This window comes from Nelumbo lutea, chromosome 2 (assembly GCF_056320005.1).
Source record: "Nelumbo lutea isolate HS-2025 chromosome 2, American lotus-T2T, whole genome shotgun sequence".
NCBI classification, from domain to species: domain Eukaryota; kingdom Viridiplantae; phylum Streptophyta; class Magnoliopsida; order Proteales; family Nelumbonaceae; genus Nelumbo; species Nelumbo lutea.
The window spans coordinates 40,901,629-40,918,241 of NC_142685.1; the positions used below are offsets into that span (position 1 = coordinate 40,901,629).

Genomic DNA, 16,613 nt, shown 5'->3' on the forward strand with positions numbered 1-16,613 from the left:
TTTTCTAGAATTGACATATTCCCTAGTGAACATTACCTATACTATGTGGAGACCAAGTGATAGTATTATAACATAAGTTGGGGACAATATTGAAGTTATGTGAACTAACAATGTTATTGTCCGCCTAACTTACGTGCTTACCACTTTGAGCTAGCTCAATATTCATTTCAAGTATGAAGTTAAATATTGGTTTTGTGTAATAGATTATTTGGTTGATCTATTACAACCATTTACGTTTTCTGAGTTAAAATTTTGCTTTAACTCATTCTATCATGAAGCTCTAAATCTTAAGGTTTACAGGGCAACTTCAGAATGTATTCTTTTGTCTATAACCTTAGTTTCATAGCTTTGTTTAATGATTTGAAACAAGATAATAATTTAAAAGGGTGTGCCTATGCTTCTTTTATCATTTCATAAAATATCATTCTATATTTTGCATATTTTACAATGTTTCTACCATGTCTGTAATTTTTACAATATTTCCATGCAATATTTCCGACATATTTCTTATATTTGGATGACCAACATTTCCACCAACATCGACATTTTAAGCCTTGCTAGGGATATTGCCTTGATTGGTTGCATGTGCAGCTTATTACTTTGATTTGTCTATTTGTAATTTTGTAGTACTTAAACTTACAATGTCATTGCTGAAGTATTTTAGGTATTGTTTAATTTTCTTTGAGTTGAAAGTCGAAAAATTGTAAGAGTTTTCTGCATTTTGGTGTTGGTTGTAAGAAAATGTGAGACGAGAAACTTTAAAATGAGAAAAAAGAAAAAAAAAAAAGAAAAAAGTAGATAATGATATATCCTGGGAGAAAGTGGGACCAGTTTTGCTTCATATCACCATTTACTGTTTTGTTCTGCTTTCTTTACACTTCTAGAGAAGGGACAAAAGCGTCAGATAAAATTTAGCATCCTATTTTTTAATAGCATTCTTATTTCTTTTGGTTTCCCTTGTGAGGAGGGTGGAAGGACTGTCAGGAAAATTTTGAAGCTCTTGTTTAACAATTTTGGTTTTCTCTTGCACCAAAAGCTTATTGTGAACTGTTGGTTGAGGTGATTGTTGTTGTTTCTTTTTTGCAATTTTGCTGGCTATTAGTGAGTCTTTCTTTGAAGGATCTGCTACTTTGTTATAACATTGCAGCTCTATCATGAGCTTTATACCAAAATTATCTTAGACAAGACTCACAACACTGAATTGCAGATATAAAAGAAAACCTGATTTTTTGCAGATTTATAGAATAGAAAAAAAAGAAGAAAAAGAGAGAAGGGATAGAATACCCTAGGAATCAGCAGCACCTATGGAGTCAGTCAATTAGGAGTCAACACCTAATGACTTCAAGGAATCAACACGTTCAAAAGTTTATGGAGTCTGCACCAAACCAAAGAACAGAATATTGATTTCTAACTTCTTGAGCTACTTGTGCTGTCACCTGTCAATGGGCAAGTCTGGTCTGGCTCAGGGTTGACCAAATCTTGAACAAATGCTATTAGGTCTGAAGTAATGGACCGAGAACGACTCAATAGAGCAAATTTCTTAAAGTACCATTATGGTTTAGGAAATTGACTAACTCTACCCTTACTGTTTTCATATTGTCTTAAAACACCCTTAAGTTTTCTGACAATTGTCTAAAACCTCCCTTACCATTAACTTTCCATCAACTCTGTTCACATGTGACATCACGTGACCGATATATTGTTTGAAATTTCCTAAAATACCCTTCTAAGTCCACTCCATCTCTGTCTCCGATTACGCCCATTGTTTACATCAGATGATGAACTAGATTTTCAAGTGTTCCTATGTTACAGTGCCAACTGTTGATGACTGTTTCTGGGAGATGGGACATAGATACTGTATTTGCTGGTGGAATTCCCCTGTAAATCTCTGGATGTGAAACTGGTTCTGTGCCAGAAAGAATGCCAAGAAGCTTTCAGTTTCTCGATATATCAGATAATAGGCTAACAGGGCGAACAAATCAGTTTCTGGGTGTAAATAGTAGAAGCTGATCCATCACCTGGTAGCATTTCAAATTCTAGAGAAAATGACTAAAGAACCTAACCTTTGAGAAGATTGATGACTTGGGGGATTAACCTGGAATAACAAAGGTTCCAGTTGGTGACCAACCGGCTGGTATTGAAGCAAGAATTAGAACAATGATAATATCGTACATCAAACACCCTAGCTGTTTAATTTTGGCTGGTATTTCCCGCAAATTCAGATTTGGCGAATTCAGATGCACTTCAGATGGCAGGGACTGCTGATCCTGATTGTTATTGAACTATTGCTGTAATTACAAAGTTGGATATTATGGACAGAGGTATTGATGCCCGTAATTTTTTGCTTGGAAAAGTGGTCCCTCTTTGACTTGGTTATGTGGGTGTCATGAATCGTACTCAAGAGGATATTATGTACAACCGGAGTATTAAGAATGCGCTTGCCTATGAGGAGAACTTCCGCAGTCTCCCTGTCTATAATGGTCGTGCTGATCGCTGTGGCATTCCTCAGTTAGCAAAGAAGTTGAACCAGATTCTGGTGCACATAAAGAAAGTGCTTCCAGGATTGAAGTCACAAACAGTGTTTTAAAAGTGCAAGGTGCAAGGGTCAATTTGCACCCAAGGCGCAAGGCGAGGCACACACCTTTTTGAAGCAAGACACAAATTAAAAAAAAATACGCTAAACAATAAACAAAGTCGGAAAAATAAAAAAATGCCACAAAATTCAAAAAAAAAACATAATATTAATAAAAAATATAAACTTAAATTTTAAAATAAATATTTTAAAAAACCTATTATCTAAAATTAAAATACATAAACATAACACGTAAAGCATATTCCAATAAGAATTTAAAAATCAAATCAAACATATAAAACATTTCCAAGCATGTAAAATCCATAAGCTCTTTTTTTCCTCAATTGCATTACATCAAGTAGCTAATGTGATGTAAAACATATTACATTCCGATTCTATGAGCCGCCTTTGTGCCACACCCCTTGAGGCAAGCCCAAATAAGTCCATGTTAGGGTCTTAGGTTCTTAGTTCTCACACAAAAAATAATGATTTTATAATTTTAATTGCTTTTTAAGAAGATATTTGATTAGGATGAATGAATGAACAACATTACCAAATAGGGGGTCCACCCTTCTTCCTTTCTTCTGTAGCAAAAATAGGGGTTCCACCCCTTCTCTTCTGGAGCAAAAACAGGGTTCCTCTTTTTCTTTTCCTTTTCTGTTGTGGAACAAAAACTGGGTCTCAACCTCTTCTTTTATTCTGGAGCAATAACAGAAGCTTGGCTCCACCCCTGGAACAAAAAACAGGGTGTCTGCCCCTTGTTCTCCATCATTTCTGAGGATTTTATTCATGCTTTCTCTCTTGTCGCTTAGGTTTGCCTTGGCGCCTTGAAAACTTTGCTTACTCATGTGGCATTCCAAATCTTTATACTGTGGGTGGCTTGAAAACTAAGCCAAACTTCTTACATGATAACAAATCTTGAACAAAATCCTTAAATAAGGACCTTGATGCAGTGGGTGCAAACTATTTCCTTATAAATAGTTTGCACCACTTCATTTCTACCTTGTTTATAAACAAACTTGCTACATAAAGGTGTCTTAATTGACTTGAAACTTATAAAAGGATACTCTCAGGTTACATTTGTTAAATCTGAAGTCTGATGTCTGAAAAGGGGTACAAATGATTTCCTTCTTTTTAGAGGTTCTGAAAAGATAAGATCGTTTGAGTTGGAACAAATCTCCAACATCTGAAACTGTTAAGGATGTTATTGATAAAAAAAAAAACATCTGAAACTGTTAAGTTTACTATTTTACCCCTGGAAGTAGGGGTGCTCACAGTTCGGTAACTAAACTGTGAGCCAACATTTGAAACCGAACCGGTCCGAATCAATTGGTTAATTGGCTGATCGATTCAGTTTTTCAGTTTTTCATGGAAGCTAAGCTGTTGAACACTAGGAGTTTGAGAAGAGAAAGCTGAACACTAGAGGTTCATGTCAAGAAAAGACAAAGTGGGCCAAAGGCTCACCGGAGAGGGAGAACCCAATGCACAAGGGTCTCACAGAACAGGTTGGTTGCCACTGGTCTTCCACAGTCGGAAGAGAGAGTAGCATCAAAAAAAGTCTTTGTTCCTTGCCGGTTGATATTTTAATGGCTCTGAGCCTCTAGGGATTACTGTGGTAAATGAAAGAACAATGAGAGTTGATGGTGGTTGAGCAGAGAGAAGAAGCATGAAGCTGGGGGGTCTTCTATACGTCTTTTCATAAAACAGATAAAGAAGAAAGTAAAGAAAAAGAAGGGGCAATGCGTCTTTCAAAGAAAAAGAGTTTGATTTTTAATTTTTTCTTTTCCTCTCCTTTTCTCTATTCACCTACATATGTCTTCATAGTGAACACCATTTCCTCTCTCTCTCTCTCTCTATGTATATGGATATAGGATATGTTTATATGATATATGTACCGATTAAAATACTATTCTTTTAATAAACAAATATTATGATTTGTTGAAAAAATAATTATTTATTACTTAATTAAGAATAAAGGTTTGATAATAATGTTATTTAAATAAATAATAATATTATTTATTATTATTAAATAGATGACGTTAATGAGGGCATTAACGTCATTTCAACACCTATTAGAAGTTGGAAGTAGACGTGATGTCAAACACCCCTTACCTCTGAAAAGCAAGTGTTTTCAGACTTTAAACGTCTGAAAAATGTTATAAAATACAACACAAGTAAATTGGTTAAGCCTCCTAAATGACGGTGGATTCAAATAATTATTGTTTCATTAGATAGGTTATGTGACCATACCACAGATAAGGTTGCCTTCCTCACCACATCTTGAAAGATGAATCACTCTATTTTGATGGCAGTTCTGATGACAAACCAGGTCTCTCTAGCAAAGGTGGGTATTCTCGGAATACGAGGGAATACTTGTTTCACAACTTAACAATACAGTTGGTGATGTTGGTTTAACTAAGTCTAATGTTAGCTCAGTTTGATGGCAGCTCTCATGGCAACTCATTTTGGTGCCAATATAATTGAGTCATCAGTTCTCTCAGGAGAATATGGTCCTCTTCCTTGAAACATCAGGGAATCATTGTAGTAATTTAACAGCCTGGTTGGAGATGTTGGTGCCACTATAGTTGAGTCATCAGTCTTCTTAGGAGCGAAGATGGATTAAAGAATATGGTCCTCTTCGTTGATCATATTTTGGTGACAATTCTTATTCAGTATGGAGAACGACTTGGTACTACTAGAAATTGCCACATTACATAAGGAAGATTAAAAAGTTCCTTTGTCATCTTTTGGTATTGGGGATTATACATGTTTAAGTACCAAAAAGTTGCCTTGAAGTGGATGGTGGAGGTGTAGACATGCTTGAGGTGTACACCTCTAATTTAAAGGCATAGAAGGCATACACTTCACAAGCTCTTACCTTTTGAGAAAGGTTTTTGTTAGAAAAATGTTGTCAACAAAATTGGGGGAACCACTTTATCATATTTTGCATTTTATATAATCAATGTTTTAAAGCGTGGAGGTGTGACACAAGGTGTTCCACTACCTAGAGGCATGAGGTGTAGTTCAAAATGTAAGAGGCGTAGGCCTCCTGAACAAAAGGAGGCATAAGCCTCCTTAAGAGGGGGGTCAAGAGGAAGAAGGAAGAGGAAGGGGGATCTCATTTTTTCTTTATTTTTAATAAAAACCTTTTGTACTAAGAAGAATAAAGATGCACCACACTCGATGAAAGGGGGCCGGGGGCAGACCACTTTCTTTCCTTCCCCTTATCTTTTCTTCCCTTCCCTTTCCTTTTCTTTTTTTTTCTTCACTTTCTTTATTTTTCTTTCCCTTCCCTTTCTTTTCTTTTGTTTTCCTTTCTTTTTTTTTTTCTTATTTCTTTTTTTTTTTTCAGTCTTTATATCAGGTGTGCATGAGGTGTACACCTCTTGCACCTGAGGTGTATGCCTTTGAGGTGTCAGCGCTTTTGGCATACGCCTCAGGGTGTTTTGGGGAGCCTCCAGGGTATGCCTCCCATGCCTTTTAAAACACTGTATATAATGTATTAAAATAGTACAAAGGATGAAAATCCTCCAAATTTGTTTATTGTAATATTAAAAGAAAATGACATAGACAGAATTTCTTTGTCATAATAAATGAAAAGGTAATTTATTAATGAAAAATTTCAAGATACATAGGGGATAGAAAAGTATGATGAGATAACACCCTTACAGGAAAATCAAAGCAGATGCATAGAGATTCAAGGAAACAAATGAAAGTGGCCCTTCCATGATTTCCAAATTAACCCAAAAATCAGATCTGGGTGAGTCTTTTGTACATTAGCAAAATCAGGTATGATGAAGATCTAGTGCATCAGTTCATTCCATAATTCCAAATAAAGTTTCTCCTTTTTTTTGTCTTTGAAGAAATGAGCTTTGGTTTCTTGTAATGCTTCTTTATATTTGAGTATGAGATGACACACTTTTTATGTTAACATTCTGGAATTTGTGTGTATTGTTAATTCTGAAATTTTGATCTTGAACTTGCCATGTTATGTACTGATGGCTGATGGTACTTCTATAATTGTGGTTGATGATGCTTAATGCATTGATATTTAAGCTTTATATTTAAATGTGATGGGTGGTAAACTACACTTAAGGTGATATGAAATTTTCTAATTTCTCAAAATTTCCCTATTTTTTGGGGGGGAAATTTTTAGATAGGTACCCTGTACTTTGGGGATAGTTACACTTAAGGGCCTGAGATTTCAAGTGTGACATTTTGGTATCCTGAAGTTTGAGAAATATACACTCAAGTCCAAAACTGTTAATTTGTGTTACAGTGGTTGGTGGGTGGTAAATTACCAAACAAAGGATGCGATGAGGGAGGCATTGTTTAACATCTCCAACCTCCCCAACATGAAAGAGGATAGAGCAGTGCCCTATTGTTTTTTCTTCCTACTTTTTATTTGCTTTCTTTTGAGTTTGCAGAACAGCTCTATTATGAACCCGTTTTGGCTCTGTTGTGAGATTCAATTTGCTTCCTATCAAACCCGAGTCTAACACCTGAACTATCAGCGATCTCTCTCTCTTTTAGGAGATTGCAGGAATGTTGTTATTTGCTATTTAGAGCCCATAGACCTGCTAGCACCCTCACCAGTCCTCTTCCTTTTTCATTTCTTAGTTTCTCTGCAAACCCATGTTACATCATTAATGATGGGGTTCAGTTCGTTTGTCAAGGGATCTAAACCCCTGTTTCGCTGTGGCAAATCATCTCTCATGGATGGATTTTAGTTGAGCATCACTTGCTGCTCTATAGATTAAAACTAATTTGCCATGGCTATGTAATCACCCAATTCCAGCAGCTGTTTTGGGAGGACAGTTTGCTCAACATTGAAGCAAAAATCAGGTGACAGTCAATTACCTCTGGGGAGGCCGTATTGTCTGTACAAAGGTAGGACCAGGTTTAAGATAATCCATTAGTGTTGTGTTTTCAAGTGTTCTTGGTGTTGCTCCTTTGGCTTACACCCGACAGCCCCAAAAATCTGAGCTTTGCTCTGTCCAAAATGATTCACAAATCTGAGATCCTTTTGAAAATCAAAATCAGGTGATTCATTTCCCGATTCTCATCAGAGCAGGAAAAGTGGGCTAGGATTAGTTGGGCACATCAACCAATGTACTGGACAAGTTTCTCCAATCAATTCCAATATTACACCTGATCCTGTTTGGAATATAGTATTGGGCACTTTTTCGTTCGGTGATAATATTCAATTGGGATCTGAATTTCACCGGAGGATTGGGGGCTTATCAGAATCGCTTGCTTGACCGTTCTTTGAGTACTTGCACAAAAGTCAAGAGTGGTTCTCCAGTGTTTGATGTGAGATTAAGCTTGAAGGAAAAGAACAGGGGTTGCTTTGTCTTGGAATTGGACTCAGGTGCTCGATATTTGGTGATTTGATCTCAAACTGTTGAAGGGGGAGTAGAGGTTCCTAATGTTGAGAATTTGACTGTCTTTCCTGAAACCGTTGAGCTTATGTTTCTGGATGATATCATGAGGCATTTGTTGGAGAAAGATTGGAAAAAGATCAGCTAATTCTTTGATGGGAGTTGCAGAGGGAATCCTGGACAATCAGGGATTGGGGGGGTTTTCATGGATGAGAATGGGTTGTCTTAGCCATGATTTCAGGCCCAATTGGAGTGGGTGACTCTCTCAGAGCCGAGATCCACGCAGTTATGGAAGGAATCCAGAAAGCTAGGGAGATGAATATCAACAAACTCATAATTGAGGGGGATTGTGGCGGTAGGATGGCTGAATAAAGACAAGTGTGGTTTATGGCATTACAGTAATGTGAGGAGGAAATTTAGATGGCTGGTTCGAGGAATGGAAGTTAAAATCATTTGGGTAAAAAGATCAGCTAATTCTTTTGCTGATGGGTTAGCTAAACAAGGGGTGGAGAGGGAGTCAATGTTTTGGGCACAGCTGTAATTTTATTCTTCTTCCCTTTCTCTTTCTCTTTCTCTTTTTTCTCTTTTTTTCCTTTCTTGGGGCTCAAACTGTATTCGGAAGATAAGAATGTCTTCCTAATTGTAATTTTTATTGAAATTACATAATGAATTGTGTAATTTTGATCAAAAAAGAAAGATTGGAGAAAGGTTGAAGAGAAGGGTATTTTTGGAATTTAAAATGTTTTAAGGTGCATATGACATCACGCTATGAAAATAACTAATGGACTACTAACAGTTAGACCTAAGTGTATATTTTCCAAAGTTTAGGGTACTAAGATGTCACACTTGAAAGTTTGGGCCCTTAAGTGTCACTACCCCCAAAGTACAGGGTGCTTATCTATGATTTTCCCTTTTGGGGGACTATTTTTTGTCTGTCACTGTAATTCCCTGACATTATACTATATCAGAACATTCACTTGAAATGCAGGAATAGAAGAGGCTTATCTATGTTACAGTTGTTGGTTTGTATTATTTATATCTATGGACTACTATAAAAAGTGTGAATAGACCTTGTATTTCTGGACCTTTTCTTGACTAAGATACCCCTATTTTAGTATTTAGTCCCTCTATTATGAGGGAAAATGTAATGTGGATTGCTTTCATGTTAGTTGTTACTTAGATATTCCTATTTGTCTCCATTTATTCATGTTTAAGTATCATCTCTTTTTCAGTCTTGTATCTCTATCACATTCTTTTAGGGATTTTATCATTTTAACCTCTTGAGCTAATGCAGGATAGGAAGATATAAGAAGCCCGTAGAAAACTGGAAAATGGAGCTGAGTACCATAAAAGATGCATTTGATCGTGTTGCAAAGAAACAGAGGCTGTCTTCTTCCAAAGCCCAAGAAGTAATTGATCAGGTTGGGCGAGAAATTGAGCAGGCACTGACAAAAATGCACTCTGTTCACGACTCAACTTCCTCATCTGATCAGAAATCCATCCTCATGGAACTTAACAGTAAGCTGAATGAGATGGGCCCACTCAAGCAGCTGGAAGGTTCACAGAAGGAGTTGAATGTAGCATTGAGCAAGTTTGCAAAATTGCTTGAGAAATCATTCAGCCCTGATATATCCAAGGCATACAGGAATGTAGATTTTGACACACACACAGTAAACCAAATTATTGCAGGCCATTTTTATCGGCAAGGTTTGTTTAATCTTGGGGATTGTTTCATAAATGAATCTGGGGAATCAGAGGCCACGTATCTGAAATCTCCATTCCTGGAGATGTATCAGATACTTGAGGCAATGAAGTGTAGGAACCTTGAACCTGCACTCAATTGGGCTACCACCAATTGTGAGAAGCTCATGCAGAACCGATCAAGCCTCGAGCTGAAACTTCACAGGTTGCAGTTCGTGGAGATACTGCAAAAAGGAACCAGAGCTGATGCACTTAAGTATGCTAGGACTTACCTTGCTCCTTTTGCTTCCAGGCATATGGCTGAGATTCAGAAGCTCATGGGCTGTCTATTATGGGCTGGAAGACTTGACTGCTCTCCCTATGCTGAATTTTTGTCTCCCACCCATTGGGAGAAGCTGGCTGAGGAGCTGACCCAGCAGTTCTGTAGTCTCTTGGGGCAGTCCTATGAAAGCCCCTTGAGTGTGGTGATAGCAGCAGGGGTTCAGGGATTGCCTACCTTGCTGAAGCTGGCAAACGTGATGGCTAGTAAGAAGCAGGAATGGCAAGCGATGAAGCAGTTGCCAGTTCCAGTGGATTTGGGGAGCGAGTTCCAGTTTCACTCAATTTTTGTTTGTCCAGTTTCCAGGGATCAAGGTAGTGAAGAGAATCCACCAATGCTTATGCCCTGTGGTCATGTGCTTTGCAAACAGTCCATTGTGAAGCTGTCAAAGAGCAGCACACGCACCTTCAAGTGTCCATACTGTCCACTTGAGGCCACGGTGGCAGTGTGTAGGCAGCTCTATTTCTGATACATGGTCACGATACAATTTGATGGGGGTATGAACACCTCTCTCTCTCTCTCTCTCTCTCTCTCTCTGAACTGAAAGCAAGTTGTGTTTTGTATCTGGTTGATGATGTATTGGTGGTGGTGACAAGGGTGGTTGGTGTATGTATGCTTGTAAATAGAAATTCTTTCTAGATTCTTGTTGGATGCCCCTAATGCATAAATAAAACTTTTTTCTTGTTTAGTAAAGTCTTGCAAATGTGATGCAGGGTTGGAAACCCTAACCAGTCAAGATTTACGGTATTTACAAATTACAATTACACTCTGATAAATAGAGTTATCATGACCCCCAAGTATTGTGAGAACATCTATGCCTGGTTTGGTTGCTGAAAGATATAACCTGGTTTCTGCTGTTCCGATAAGTTGAGCATACATAGTGGCTTCTCTTCCGCTATAACCAAGGCTCGAAGAAAATTGGATTTTGTACTCACAGATTGATCGTCACACCATCCTCACAGCACTTGCTGCCGTCCATTGGGAACATCTCCATACTTGTATGCTTTAATTAATGGGAAATGCGTGACGATGGTGGGAAGATGAAATCCAGATTTGGGTTGAAGTAGGAAACACGGATATCCAGGCAAGCTCATAAAATCTTTAAAGTGCGTTACTAACACTAACTAAAAGACTCGAAAGACTATCATTTTCAGATGACACTACAAAAAAAAAATCTACCCCTGATGCAAATTTTGCACTCAGTTCGGTTTTGCTTTTGCATCCTTTTGCTTGTTTGTAAGTTGTAATTATATGATTTTGCACGGCTGCAGATGCAAAACCCAAAGGTAGTCTAAAATTTTCATCACAATATTCGACAACGATGTAAAATTGCAAAACCTTCCGTCCTGTCTCAGTTCACTTTATCTATGGTGGCATCATCTCATTTTACGTTCTAATTCTTATCAAGGTTCGAAGTATTGATATGAATTGCATTATCGTATTATATATATAGGCTTTTTTAAGTTTTAAAGTTCTGTTTTAGTTGCTAAGTCTGAAGTTGTCTCATGGGTTGCACCTCTAGGTGCTAACCTCACCCATCTCATCTTAAAATGGAATAAAATGGAGCTCATTCATCTACTCAAAGCAATATTTTCTTTCTTTGCTATTGTACCTTCTAACTTGTCGGTTTATGGTTGTTGCCGTTTCTCTTTTCTTTCTTTTTATTTAGAGTCGGCCTCTAGCCCTCGAGGAAGCCGTTGGCGTCTAAGGAATACTTTTGATGCCCAAAGGTAGTGTTTGGTGGCTTCTTAACGATATTGTTCACTAACGTATAGCTGCTAAGGAAGACGGTCCTTGAGGGTTGGACCATCATTATAACCTGACTCATTTAACTTAACTAAGTTGGTTGTTTTAATATGATTCGGTTTGATCGGGTTTGATCAATCTCAACTATATCCATTTAGTTCTCAGTGATTTTGTTTATGCTTGTTAAAAGTGTATTGTTTAATAACTAATAAAAATAAAATTATTAACAAAAAATAATGATAATCCATTGAAATTTCGTATAAAAATGAAAATTAATACAAATTTATAAGCAGTGGTATTATATTTCTTTCTGAGGGCTCCCATTTATCCTATACCTCCCAAGTCATTTCACAAAGTTGGACTAGAATTTTCTTTCCCCACTTATTCTATCAAGCCCGTTCCCTTGGTTGTGGTATCACTTGATAGTAGATAGAGACAATTGGAATCTTTTTAATCCATTCATGCACATGAATAATTGGATAAAAAGGCATTTGGTTACCATATGAGTCATAGCTACTTCCACTGTTTACTAATGTTTGATTGAATTTGTTTACATCGACATTTAGAGCACTGGATTCCAATCGTATTGTATTAGCATCCATAGGGACCATTGCAATACTTTGTTTTATGTAAGCAATCGGATTCTGCTTGTCATTATTAGTCTAAGTTGATTGTTCAATGCCCGAGCAAGGACTCCAAGGGAGTTATTCCCAATTTGTTTCCCAACCAACACACTGTGACCTATTCTTGCCACGGAAGCAACTCGAACAATTCATTGATAGCCAACAAGTTCGAGACTAGGATCCCTATGCCTAGCACTTAAAGTTTATGGATCCATTTTCTGACTTCCTTGCATATATTGTAGCATTGACTAGAGGATGTTTACCATAGAGATCTGATCATAATTGGCACTTGGATCTCTGGAATTTCAAGGGCCACTAAGGGCACATTAGAACACCATGCAATGTGCGGTGCTCATTCCGCACTAAACCCTACCTCCAACTGAGCCAATTATAAGATGTAAGTTGTTAAAAAGTAAAGATAACTCTTCTTGGGGCCCGCATTGATGTATCCAAACTCCCTAACGTTGCCATTAAATGCCATGCCTTGGTTTGGGATTTTTAACATAATTCCCTTTTGAAGCTTGTGCCCACGGTGTCTAATGAGTGTGAATTAAACAATTCCATTTTTGGGGCTAGATGATTTGGTAGGTGAGTTATTATAATTCCTTTGCAAATTTTGGCTTCTATGGCTATTACCCTATTGCCTTAATTAAGTGATACACTTTGTGGGTTCTAGGTTAGCACATAATTAAGCACCCTAACCTAGCTTTCGAATCATCCCACATCATTGGTTCTTCTTACAAAAAATGCCCCTCTTAGTGTTCTCAATTCTATGTCATGGTTTATTGGAGTTGCACCTCCAATGCCTCTAATCATTGACTTTACCGGATAGAGCTCACACTTAGGCTCTAGAAATTTTGAGGGAAACTTCGAAGGAACCAACTAGTAGAAGGTTTGATTAGTCTTTTTCCCTTATACCCAAGTCAAATGAATGATTTGCACACTAATATCGTTGCAGGCCTCCACCAAAATTCAATTTGGCTTCACCACACTCAATTATAGTTCACCATCTTTCAGATCTTAACAAACATGCTCTTTCTCTAACTCTTCTCAAAAGATCTAAGTTAATTGGTTGTCCAATGCATGAGGGGATCCCGCCAATCAACTTCCTGCATCTTACAAGTTTATTCACCCATTGACTCATGCACATTTTAGACTCCTTGTCCATGTTTCAAGATAGGCCAAATGGGGAACCAACATGTTAATGCCCAAACCAATAGGTGTTGAGACATGCCTAGGGTGTGTTCTTCCTGAACACAACATGTCTCCTTGAGTATAACATGATAGTTTAGGCTCAGGGCATTGTCACAATCGCATCAGCAAGTGGCACACTAGTTCTCCCCATTTCGCATTTGGCCATGGGGCATCTTTGGTCTCCATCTAATTCCCTCCCAATATTTTTAAGCAGTATTTAATTCTATTTTCAAAGTCCTTTCATCTTTCTCTCATGGTACTTATTCTCTGTTGGCCTCTTATTAGTATTTAGCCTTGGGAAGAATTTACTACCCGACTATGGCTGCATTCCCAAACAACCTAATTCACCAACAATGCCTACTTTATATTCTAATCACCGAGGTGGTGTAATTAGGATGTAGCCATTGGCATGCCAGATATAGTAACCCAAAAGAATGTCCTGAAGTACAGAAATATATGTATACTTCCACTTCAAGGAGAAGAGAATTGCGGTTACCTATCACAACATTATAATGATTAATATAAGGTCATAAGTTAAGGGTCCGTTTGGTTTGCAGTGGGAATCAGAATCAGAATGATCCATCCCATAATCTATTTGGTTCATACAAAAATGAGAACAAGAATTAAAATCAGAAGGAATGGAATTTCATTCCCAAGAAAGAGATAGAGAATGACCATTTCCTCAAATGGGGGAATGCCATTCCAGCAGAAATGGGAATGGGATTCAGATTCCATCCAACCAAACAGTTAGAATCAAAATGCCCATTCCGATTCCAATTCCAGACCCTTATTCCCGTGAACCATACGGGGCCTAAGGTCAGTCACCAGTGTGTTTGGTAGGCAACCACGATCCCTGCAAAAGTTGTTGCAAACTCATGGATAGATGGCATGCATTCTTATAAAAGCTTTTAGCAACTGACACATGGTAAAATCGTGAAGGGGTGACAATGACAGCCTACGCAGGCCAGTAGTTGGTCCTCACTTTGCATTCTGACGCATGTTCCCGTTCACTTTGCATTCCTCTTCACTTATAAATAGAGACCCCTTAGTTGAAGGGGCCCCTTTAATTCATTCTTTCCCTTATCTTTCTTGAGTTCTGAAACCTTAATCCTTTTTGCACTGTTCTCCTCAACTTCAGGGCCTGAGTCTCTATCACCACCACCTTACATTTAGGATCTCCGGTTATGGTAAGAAGATGCCGCTGAGAAGATACACCACTTGGGAACTCGGGCGGTTTCACAAAATCAGGACCGGTTCATCGATTTTCCGGTTAAATCGGCTGGTCAGCTGTTTTTTGTCAAATGTGGTTATTGGGACATGACTAGACTGGTCAAGGTCCCAAGTCATGATTTAACCGGTCCGACTGGCCGATACAGACTGGTCAAAACTGCTAAAATTATAGTTTGTCATATCAACATTAAAAAAAAAAAAGAGAGAGAGGGAGAGAAAAACTGGGGTGAAGCATGAGACATTTATTGAAGAATTGAGGAAAACAGTTATATCAAAACAACTTGAGGGATTCACCTTAGAGATAACATCTGCCCCATCGTCTGGAACAACCAACCCATATACGTTTCGTTCCATTGTGAAGTCCTCACTAATCAAAGAGGCAATATGGCTTATATCGACAAAGTCAATGTGAAGCATTTCCCTACCCTAGGCAAGAAAAGGAGTAGAGTGAGTGGAGAGAATTTAAACAAAAATGAGCGTTGTCTGAAATGGCGAAGTGAAAGCCTAAAAGTACCTACTTTGAGTAAAAACATCAAATTATGATAAGAGAAAATATCGCCAGCTTTGATGAAAACCTAAAATGGCTATAAGGTGACACCCAAACTTGGTGAAAACCTTGCAAGGAGGTGTTAAGGGCAAAAAAGGTAAAAAAAAAGCGACAAGTAATATTTTCCCCACGCTGCCATGAGCCTTCAATTCAAACTGCATGCTAAATTCTTATAGTGTCTTATTAACATCCCTCATCCTTACTTTTATCTCATTAACCTTCCTATTCTATTCTGAGAGATCACAGACGCTGGGTGCATATGCAGGCGAGTTTACATCTCCACCCCACAAGGGTTGCCCCACAACGTCTCACAGCACATCCTTGCCGTGTATTAGGAACATTCTCCAATGATGGCATCATCAATTTTGATATTCATTGGGAGATGTTCTCGATACACGGCAGGATGTGCTGTGGGACATTGTGTGGCGGCCCCTTATGGAAAGATGATGTGATCTCTCATCTCTATGCAGGCACCCAGATAGATCATGCAAACCCCTCATGCATGAAAAACGTGTCCGGTGGAAACTCCATCAGTTCAATTGAATTGACGACCCATAATTTCAATAACGATGATAATAATACTGGTAATGACAAAAAAAGAGAAGAAATAAAAGAATAAAAAGGGGTATTACCTACTGAAGTGCAAATATCATTTTGTTTGCATTTCACAGTAAAGAAGACGATGGGTTACAAAAGTATACTAACTCTGCTGAACCGGCCTGAACCTGGATTAGACCATACTACAAGATGTTTTTGGAAAAAGGTCTAGCCAACATCCTGATCTCTCTCTCCATCTCGTGTGTGTTTTGCAATGTCTTCATTGACATTAATATATATGATGCATGTGAAATCACATGTAAACAGCCCAAACGTTTTACCAACAGAAAAGTAGGCCACTTGATAGTCTTGAGTAATTTTGGAAACCACAGGGTATATTTAAGTAATCTGCCCTAAAATTAATACTTATTCACAAATTAATAAATAAATTTCAAATGTTGTATGTTCAATATAGCCTTGGTTTCAACTCTCACAGAATCTATTTTAAAACCACTTTATTCGCAACATACAATATTAGTCATTTTTCAATTCATTTCATTAATAATATTTTCTTGAAAAACTTTCATTAATAATTTTAACGAATACGATACATATTTAATCCCAACATCACCAATCAAATTTTGATTTAGGTATATCCTATTTGATCCAACCCGTTTGCAACTGCAGCTTAGGAAAAGGGTGCTTATCATTTGCATACCCACTTAATTTAACCAAACTACTAATGTATTACGGAATAACAAAG

General features: G+C 37.8%; 1 protein-coding gene across 4 annotated transcripts in view; it reads left to right on the forward strand.

Annotated features, from left to right (window-relative positions):
• The window catches only part of LOC148870064 (LisH/CRA/RING-U-box domains-containing protein), a 50,238-nt gene extending 39,572 nt beyond the window's left edge, over window positions 1-10,666 (forward strand). For all 4 annotated transcript variants that reach the window (XM_088973362.1, XM_088973363.1, XM_088973364.1 and 1 more), the window contains one exon: window positions 9,248-10,666. In XM_088973362.1, the coding sequence (XP_088829488.1) occupies window positions 9,285-10,442 (1,158 nt within the window). In that variant the 5' untranslated portion in view covers window positions 9,248-9,284 and the 3' untranslated portion in view covers window positions 10,443-10,666. The remainder of the gene's footprint in view (window positions 1-9,247) is intronic.
• Window positions 10,667-16,613: the final 5,947 nt, after the last annotated feature.